Source organism: Cryptomeria japonica, chromosome 3, assembly GCF_030272615.1.
Source record: "Cryptomeria japonica chromosome 3, Sugi_1.0, whole genome shotgun sequence".
NCBI classification, from domain to species: Eukaryota; Viridiplantae; Streptophyta; class Pinopsida; order Cupressales; family Cupressaceae; genus Cryptomeria; species Cryptomeria japonica.
In genome coordinates this window covers 486007778-486018210 of record NC_081407.1, presented here as the reverse complement: position 1 = coordinate 486018210, position 10433 = coordinate 486007778, and the positions used below count along the sequence as shown (strand labels likewise).

The 10433-nt window shown below is 36.6% G+C and overlaps 1 protein-coding gene across 1 annotated transcript; it reads right to left on the bottom strand.

The window, feature by feature from the left end:
* Nucleotides 1-6382: 6382 nt before the first annotated feature.
* Nucleotides 6383-9960, bottom strand: LOC131045119 (uncharacterized). The gene is made up of 2 exons (XM_057978655.2): nt 8344-9960; nt 6383-7450 (listed from the first exon to the last, which is right to left on the bottom strand). Exons 1-2 carry the CDS (start codon nt 8903-8905, stop codon nt 6801-6803), a joined length of 1212 nt encoding a protein of 403 aa, XP_057834638.2. The 5' UTR covers nt 8906-9960; the 3' UTR covers nt 6383-6800.
* Nucleotides 9961-10433: the final 473 nt, after the last annotated feature.

The window sequence follows — 10433 nt, the reverse complement described above, 5'->3', positions numbered from 1 at the left end:
CATAATTAATTACTCACACATAGGGCTATACATTATAATATAATCATTAATCACCACAACCTTATAACATCAAACCAACAATTAAATTAAATACATCATACCTAAACAACATAGAACCTAACAAAATGATTGTAGCTAAAATACTGGAATTCACATGATACTTACTAGGATTAGAATGTGGCAGGGCCCTAATGTCACCTCCAATCAATTGCCATTGGGATTAAAGAAACACTCAGACCAGTAAGACCAGATGGAGTCAATGCCTAGTACCTGCATCTTGCATAACATCAAATGTTTGTACACAGATCATATAAATAAACATAAGGTAAACAAACAAGTGAAAGAGAATCACAACATCACACCCTGCTCATAAATGAGTGATGCGACATTGTCCCTTTCACATCTACAATAATAAGACATCATAGCAAAGATATATCATCATCAATGACATCAACATCATATCTAATGTAATCATGAAATAAGGGTTAGCACATGGCAAGACATCATAATTTTTAAATGTAAACCACATCACATAATGAATAAGCACAACTAACCAAGCATAAACCCTAACATCATCATAAGTCCTAAGTTTAACAGCATCTAACATGGTAACACAATGTATCAAAAGTCGTCATAAAGTATCACAACATAAAGAGTCTAAAAGTCCATAAATATCTATCATATGCATCATAAGTCCTAAGTTTAACATCATCCAACATGGTAACACAATGTATCAAAAGTCATCATGAAGTATCACAACATAAAGAGTCTAAAACAAGTCCATAAATATCCATCATATGCATCATAAAAGAAACTATCATAGAAGAGCACTACACGGTACCCTTAGCCCTTATATTGCATATTGTTTCTTTATTATTATTACTCTTGATCTCATAAAATTTATTTTCTTTTATTCCGTCACTAAACTAAAGTGAAGTAAGAATATAATAGGAAAATAGTTTAGAAGTTTCCTAGCCCAAAGGAATCTTTTAGTAAGTCGAGAAATGGTTAGAAAGAAAAATTGGTTTGTTTGCCTCCAAAATCATTGAATTGCGTCGCTTTGAAATGTATGATTGGCCTCGGTTAGAAATTAGTACCACCTACAAAATAAGTAGAAGAAAGTCAAGAGTTTAAGGAAGCTTCCATATTGCTAGGAAAATGCCAAGAATAAAAGGTGGTAATAAAAACGTAATCTTGCATTCAAGATCCAACATTTGTGTAGTCAACTATTTCTAATGATATAATGAATGATTTAATATTGATTATAAACCATGGTTTCTATATAAAGCCTCAAATGGCATGTGAATAATAAAATAAAATCCTCTCAAGACCTTGCAATTTTAAAGGTTTATTTTTAATTAACCCTTTTAACACTACAATGTCTCAAAATATTTTAGAGAATATTTAGATAATATTTAATATTTCAGTATTTATGTTGAAAAATATATGATCTAATAATTTATATAAGTATAATTTTTTTTTTTTTAGTTTTATTTATAAATGTTAAAAAATTGAATGTATTGGATTAAAATTAAGAAATGAAATAAGAATTTTAGTTAAATATGATCTTTAATAAGTCCACATTATATTCTAATAATAACCCATCAAAATTACATTTATTTTTCAATTGTAAAATGAAAACAAGAACACTTGTTATTTTGTCAAACAATCTTAAAAACATTCTGAACAAAACAAAGTCATTTCTAGGTTCAAAATAGATTTACATGACAACTTATTTAACCATCATTATAAACCAATGAACTAATAATACTCGATGTAACATGGTTTTATTGATATTTAATCAAATTATCAAACACATCTATTTTAAGCTCATCATATCCATGAAAAATAAAATAAATCAATCATATAGTAATCCAAGCACATAAAATGTTAGGGGAAGCGTACCAGTAGCCGTTATAGCTAACTTCACACACCCACAAATTCTAAACAATACATTGGATTTTGACGATGATTTTTTGTTGTCTCCACATGCGACTTAACTACTTATAGCTATTGTTTTGGCTTTTGGGTAGTAACGATGCACATTGTGGGATCCGTTATGTGCACAAGGGTCTACAAGTACACATTTTAAAGTGTTGCTTGATACCTTCTTAAAGATGTCCCAATAACCATGCACTTAAAATTGCCAATACTTATGCACAAATGGCCTAATAGTCATGTGCTATGGGTACCAATAATGGTGTACAAATGTTGGCAATTGACACTCATCTGGTGGTCTTCAGTGATTTTTGGTGGTTTCCGGTGGATGATTATTGGTTTAGGGTTGTCATTGATGGCAACTCTTCATGGAGATTCAATCCGGCGATCGTAATTCTTCTTATTCGGAAGCGAGTGTTAACTGGTAGCTGATTAATTGGTATTTCAGGTAGAACAGAGCATTTTTGGGTCTGGAAGATTTCCGGTGATTGCGATGCATTGAATCGTGTTCTTGTTGATTGGGCCGACATAAACACATCATTTTATTATTGTTTTGGTGATCCACACTTATCTTTTTGGATCCTGTCAAGCCGACATGTGAGTACACGTTACACCTTCAGGCTAACATGGTAAATAACCTATTTTGTGGTTGTCAGTATATAAGTTTGGTGTGGGTGAACTTTTTGGTGTATGGTGCAATTGTATGCGAGCGAGATGTGATCGAGAATCCGTTTTGGTGTAGTTTCGCGTGCATATTCTTGATCTGACAGCTAACTGAGATAGGGTACAGGGCAGAACAGAGCAGGATAGAGAAGGTGATCTAGTCAATGTATTCAACACTCAACCGGAACTCATCTAGGCATTGTAGTTTATATTTCAGAGTTCATACATTGTAATTCATCACTGCAACAACTTTGTAAGTCAGTGAGATTTCCCTGAGGGTTGTAGCCTTTCGGGTTATTGTAATTGAGCAGTGAGCTTTAGGCAGTGTGCCTAAATGCCTGTGCATTCCCATTTTGTAATATTGTTTTGCTACTGGCCATAGTGGAATAATATTGTGGGTTCAAATCCCACCATGGTTTTTCCCATTTGAGTTTCCACGTAAAAATACTAGTGTTATGATCTTGTGGTTGTTTGTTTCATGTTTATGCATTTCAGATCTTAGTGCTTGCATCTGATGGTTGAAAGTTAAGTTTGAAAATCTGTTAACCGGTAGATTACTGATTCACCCCCCCTCTCAGTGATCCATGATTCTAGCAAGAGCCAATTATGATCCAAACATGTTTAAAAATGGGCAGCTATTGATACATGTGAAATTTATTAACGAGCTTTTAGTTTTTTTTGTTTTCTTTAAATTTAATAATTGAGAGGTTTTGTGTACAAGGGATGAACAGTTATTGGAACATGGATAGTAACCGGTAACATACTTTCACATCCTCATCTTTACTTTCCTTGAAACTGATTTGCCATCACTTATAGAGAGGTCTCAACACTCAACACTAGAGCTTTCTTTTTTATGTTTAGAAGTACATTAATTGTCAATAATTATGTTTGATGGTAGCAAAGCCATGGCATCCCAATTAATTTAAGCATTAGAGTTGTTTGTATTATAAAATAGATAATGTGAACCCGTGGACTCAAAAAGTTCTTTCTTCCGCTATAACCATAAGCACACACTATCTTTTCACTCTATCCAATTACTCCATACTTCTTCCCCTACCAGTAGTGAATGTGCCTGCACACATTTCTTATTATGTCGAGAGGCATCTACAGTGACATCAAAATATCCGTAAACAAAAATCCATTTTTGAAATAATTTGACATGCAAATGACGGGTAAATGCATGAAATATGCCATGTTTCTACTTTTGTGGAGGTGTTATTTGATTACTCCAAATAAAATAGAACCCTCACCACTTGTCTCCAGCTAGATTCATAGCTTTTTGCATGCAGGACTTTTCTTGGTACTTAATATTTTAGAAGAACATTTATGTTACAAATGATTCTCTTCTATTATAAGATATCTCTCGACATATTTTACATATATTTTTTGAATATAAGTATACTAGTATTATCTACTCTCCAACACAATTATAGATGAATTATATTCCATTGATAACTCCTTTGCTTGTGATGGGTCACTTTATTAATATTCCCATCGTGAATACTCACTTTCCTAGTGAAAGCATAATTAGTTTGACTTCCCTTGAAATATTAAACATTCTAGCTTGTCCTTCACATTTATTACACATTGATAAATTTGACTGAAAGACAAAGTTGATTTGCACTAACAAAATTTGATGCATATAATTTTTGTATTATTTATAGAGAGAACTTTACATGAGATAGTATCATTTGTCATCATATATTTATATTAAGTCATTTCTCCAAATAAATAGAAAACTAAATGGAAAATAGTTTGAGGATGCTAATTTCATCATTATATATACATATATACATAATTAACAAAAATACTTGTTAGAGCGCATTCTTGTGCAATTGGAGTGTTTTTCCACCTTCTCTATCTCTCATTGTTATAGGGAGATCAATGTCATTGCAGATTTCTTGGCCAATAGGGTTGTTGCTGAGGGTGCTGACTTCTTAGAGGTTCTTCCTTTGGACATTCCAGCCTCTTGCATTAGGCTGATCTCTTAGCGAGAATTGGGTCTTACCTAGAAGCCTTCCTCATTTTCTATGCTGGATGTGGTTTTCTTTCACAAGTATCAGCAGTGAGGGTGTTGCTTGCCTTATGACAATATCTTTGTTGTTGGTATTTTCAGTAAGAATTTCCTCATGGAGCTTGGAGGATGTGGTGGCTTCTCTTGCTGGTGTTCTATCTCTCATCTTTTTATAGAATTGTGTTGTAGTCTTCTTCCTACTCCCTCTTGGGTGTGGTTTTTCTTTCGCATATGGCTACAGGGAGGATGTTGTCCTGCCTTATGGCAACATCTTTGTTGTGGGTATATTCGGTAGTATCTCCTCATTGAGCATGGAGGATGAAGTGACTACTTTTTCTTGGTCGATACCCTATTGTTTTTGCATTTTTTTTGTGCCCCAGACTTATTTACTGTTTGGTGATTGGGTGGTAATTCTGCTTTGTCCAAAGTTTGTTATGATCAGGTGTTTATGGTTTGTGTTTGGGTTCAATATGTTGTTGTTTTATGCTTAGGATTGGTGGGTGATTCGGGCTCATATGATGGTGTGTCTTAGATTCTCTGAGGCATTGTGTCTGGTAATAATGGCTTCTATGGTGTTCAAATTTTTGCATTATTTGGCAATCATTAACTCATTATGTGTTGTGGTGTGGGCATGGTGGTTGTTCGATGGGGGTTTGGGTTATGAGTGGGGGTTGGTTGTGTTGGCTTCATCATTTCTTAGTCACTCGATGTCATGTTTGTTCATATTCTTTTGTGAGCTGCTCATTTCATGATTGGGGGTGATGTGCGAGGAGGTTGTGTATCTTCTTCATGATTATGCTTCATCACTGGTTGTTCATCATCCGCTGAGCTCCTGCATTTTCTGCTCATTTTCTTGGCTTACTTTTCTTTTGAGCTGCCTTTTCATGATTTGGATGCTCGTAGTCATGGTATTCATTTTTTCTTTAGCTTTAGTTTTACTAACACAAAATGCTTTGTTTTCTTTGGAGAGTAGTTGTTAAAATTGGTGGTTGGTGGATGTTTTTGAGGAACTAGAAAATGCAGATAGATTGGTGTTTCAGATGGTTTCTCATTCTGCTGCTATTTCTTTGGTTGTTGCTTTGGCTTACCTTATGGCTCGATCTTATTCTGCTTCCTTGGGGTCTTCAACATCCCTCTCTTCTTCTTATTTGGATTGTCATATGTTTGCTCACCATTTTTGTGCTCGCAGGTTCACTTATCATAGGTTCTTTTTTGGTTGTGAGTTTCATTCTAATCGAAAGACTAGTAACATGTGCTGCTTAAACAGGATGGATCTGGGTTAAAGGCACTTGTTCTATTTTGATAAGTTCTCTTCTATATGCTGGTTAAGGCAACTTCCTTTATATCTAATGTGAATGGCTATGTAACTGGGAGGGTTTTTGGGGAGCCTATGGGCTTTTGTAATGGGTAGATAAGCCTATGTTTTCTTGAGCAATACTGAAGGGTTTTCTTACTGGTTCTTTCTCTTCAGTGCTATTTGAACTAGACACATGTAAAAAACAAAATTATTAATATAATTTCAGTGGTTTCATCCACTTTTATCAAAAATAAATAAAAATAAACATAAAATTAATGTAGAAATAAATTAAGTAAAAAATTCAATTTTACCATCAGATACATATATAATCATTTTTTCAAAATAGACACAAATCAAAGTAAAAAATAATATCAATAGGTCTTTGGTCTCCTCCTCAAATTGAAAAGTTTTTAATGAGCCCACTAGAAAACAAATCTTATTAAATATAAAACTCAGAACATCATAGAAGATAAAACTGAAATTCAATAAAAATATATGATATTTCATAAAGACGCACAATTCTTTGTCTCTATAAAGCGAAACAAACATTTTCTGCTCACTAAAATATTAGTGCAACGTAAGTAGAGGTTAAATGTTTCATATAATTTCGTTGAAACGCATCACTCTTAAAGCAAAGCTACATTATGGGTTGAGTTGGAACTGTACAAAAGCAAAATGTTGTTCAGTTGTTTAGGTCGCTCTGTTCAGAAATTTTATTGAAATTGATTACAATTTGCAGCCACGACAGCGTTCCCAAATTTGTGGAGACCAGGCCGTTCCATTTCATGTGAGGACTGGCAAGAGGACGGACCTTCAACAATTAATGTCTGACCATTCTGAAATTGGGTAGGAGAACAGAACAGATCCCACTGTAACAGCATATAAATTTCATCCCTGTAAAGTTTTGTAGATAACAACAAAGCAGGGAAGAACGGCCTTCGGGTTGTAGACAAAAAGCTCGTCAAGGTTGGAGTATATTCCGGCGTGACCTGCGACAGAATCGAATCCCCCGGAAACGAAATCATCATCTGCAATGACAGAGGCAGAGGCAGAGTCATTGTCCTTTTCCTTCCTTTGCACGCGCCCTGCAATCACCCTGCACACCACCATTGCCCTTCTTCCGCCCTTTTTCTCTTGTTCACAGGAGTCATGAGCCCTCCCACTGCTTGCTGTTGTGTAAATCTCCAGCTTCGGGGAAGCAGAGAAGCCATTCTTGATTACACTGCAGATATTGCAGGAAGGCAGAGTACAGAGACTAGAAGAGCCATTCATCCCAAGAGAACAAGCAAATGTAGTGCAGTGGAAGCGGAGGAGCTCGTTGCCATCTGCAATGCAGCGGGCGTGCTTCTTTGAATGCTTATTTGCTTTTGCCTTCACCATGTCCCTGTACTCTTCGAACTTGTTTATAATCTTCTGGGTGTTGTGCACCTTAAGAATCCTTTCGATTTTGCAGATGGGATTCTCCTTCTTCAACCAACTTGATTGGAATATGATCTCCACAACGTTCCGGGCCGAGTCCTCTTCACCCAGTTCTGATACTGCTTTCATCACACTCAAATACATGTTAACTAACACTCTTCACAGCTCATCAAACAACATAAACATACACCCTGCACCAAATTTAAGCCCCTCCTAATTCCACAGAAATCATTATTATGACTACAACCAATATTGGGCATTCAAAAACTATCAAAATTCATCTAGAGAGCACTACTGGTATTTAGGTACAGGAAGGGAAGAACTAAACCAATTTAATCTTGCTGAGGCATATTTCTTTCTCTAGAAAACACTTCATATTTAGTTACAGGAAGGGAAGAACTTAAACAATTAAATTTCGCTGAGGCATATTTCTTTCTCTAGCAAACACTGATATTTAGGTACTGTAATAGAAGAACTAAAACAATTAAATTTCGCTGAGGCATATTTCTTTCTCTAGCAAACACTGATATTTAGGTACTGGAAGAGAAGAACTAAAACAAATAATCTTGCTGACGCATATTTCTTCATCTAGAAAACACTAATATTTGGGTACTGGAAGGGAAGACCTAAAACAAGTTAATCTTGCTAGCAAACACTGATATTTAGGTACTGGAAGAGAATAACTATAACAAATAATCTTTGCTGATGCATATTTCTTTCTCTAGAAAACATTGATATTTGGGTAGTGGAAGGGAAGAACTAAAACAATTTACTCTTGCTGAAGCATATTTCTTTCTCTAGAAAACACTGATATTTGGGTACTGGAAGGGAAAAATTAAAACAATTTAATTTTGCTTAGGCATATTTCTTTCTCTAGAAAACAGTGATATTAGATACTGGAAGGAAAGAACTGAAACAATTTTATCTTGCCGAGGAATATTTCTAGGGCGAAGAGGAGAAAGGGTGAATTTATGTGAACAAATGAAAAAGTTAAAGAGGTGGAGAGTAGAACCTGCATGTTTGGTGATCTGGTGGTACTCGAGAGCCTCTGTCTTGGTGAAAATCTCTCCACAGGAAGGACAAGCGGCAATGGTTCTGAAAGAATCCCTGGAGAAGGCCTCAATGGGATCTACTATCATATGGCATTCATAGCACCCGGACCATCGCTTCAACTGCATTCCTCGGAAAGAGGCAGGGGAGGGCTCTGTGCTTGTGGACTGAGGCTTGCATGAATATGACAGTGATCTAGCAGAGGAATGCGTGGATGTGGATGATGTTTCAGAAGAGATTTCTCCTTTGTGCATCACCCTCGTCTTCCCCTGCATTTGCATTTGTGAACCAGAAGTAGAACACCCTACCCTCGCCTCTTTCACTTCCCCACCATCAAACTTACAGCTGCTCACTATTCTCCTGAACAATGCCCAAGAGGATGAAGCTGAAGAGGCCTCCTTTTCCTTCTTTTGAGGAACTTCTGCCACCAAAAAGAAAACCGCCATCATTACAGACACCAAACTACTCTTATTCCCCATCCAACTATTTCCCACACCCATCAATTTTTCTGAATCCACAGCCATCAAAGCCCACTCACTAGACAATAATCAACCGCCAAAATGTAAACATTGTGAGATACTCACTCTGTAAAAGACTTTCAGTTAGGGTCAAATCATAATGGGGTTCTTGATATTAGCCTTCACTCCCGCCCAACTACAAGGCATTGGTCAAATAAGTAGTAACCGCCTAAAATGTAGCATGGGCCATGTGCAGGGGTTCACTTTCCAACGCTGAATAAAATTATCAGTATTCAGAATCACCATAGAAAATAGGTAGCCCCAAGAGGAGAAAGGGATGTCTCTGAGACTCCCAGTTAGGCTATGCTCCTGAAAACACGTGGATCTTCCATCAACAAACAATAATGAAGATGCTGAGCAGGTGGTCGTTATGCTTTACCCCAGAGAGAAGAGAAGCTTATTAGCTGGATGAGTCAAATGACCATGTATTTTATACAAATCAACATTCCCCCAAGTCCATAAACTACGTGCCCCCATTTTATGTAATCCTAATGACAGATCAGAATAACATTAAAGGAAGGAATCTGCTTAAATATGTGAGCAAGCAAGAGCAGTCGAAGGAGGTAGTGCGCAAAGTACCAAAATCTGTGTGTGGGACCCAAGAAAATCATAACCACATCCTCCATCATGTGCCCACATCACACAACTCTGCTACATAAACTAAATACTATTAACTCTGCCTTAATTATATATTTTATAGGCAGAGCACCATGATTTGGTGAGCAATGAATATTAGGCCTGAGCTTAGGACAAGCAGAAAAGAACAGACGACCAACAGACAACAATTGTAAATATCCCTGTGCCCGGGCCCTGATCCCTCTACTCTCCTAGACTGGGTTCATGCTCATGCTCATGCTCATGCTCAGACTGCTTTTACAGTCCCATCTTTCACAATGTGGGAATTTCTTATTTCTGAGTTTATCCCATGAAAAGTTAGCCGAATGTGGGATTAGTGAGAGCGTCTGCTGCCCAGGAAGCAGGCCCACTGTCACATATTCTACATGGTACGCTCACTAGGAGTTAAGACATTACATGGTGCTGGTACTGGTTTTGTCGGCAGAAAGTCAAATGGGTAGACTATAGAGCATAGAGCATATAGAGCATATTACTACCTAATTACCCAACCTAATTACCCATTTTGCACGGATGCTGGGTTCATCTTACTACAATTTCCATAAGGAGAGTTTTTTATACACGTGGCATCGTAGGTTATAATAGAGAGTACCTAGTACTTGGCATATGCATGGTCGTCTGCATCTGCACGTTCTCCAAGGGGTGCCAATCGAGGGAAAGGCGAAGGCCAGGACAAAACAGACTTCACCGATCGAAAGGAAGTTTCGTCTTTTTTTTAACTGCACTTTAATACGGAATCAATGAATAAAAATGATCTCTAGGAGACCATCACTCTAAGACATAAGAGTTGTATTTTAACAATTTTCAAGTTTTTGTTGGTGGGGCTTCTCTTTTGTGCATTTTGATTAAGAAATCTGTAGTTTTGTGAATTTTTGTTTATTCAAATAGGGGAAAGGACCCA

What these genes read in the sequence shown, in the direction of transcription:
- LOC131045119 (XM_057978655.2), bottom strand. Translation starts at nt 8,905, where the DNA reads ATGGCTGTGGATTCAGAAAAATTGATGGGTGTGGGAAATAGTTGGATG. An exon ending in CCAGATCACCAAACATGCAG is followed by an intron (nt 7,451 to 8,343) that starts GTTCTACTCTCC and finishes TGATGAAAGCAG; the next exon opens with TATCAGAACTGGGTGAAGAG.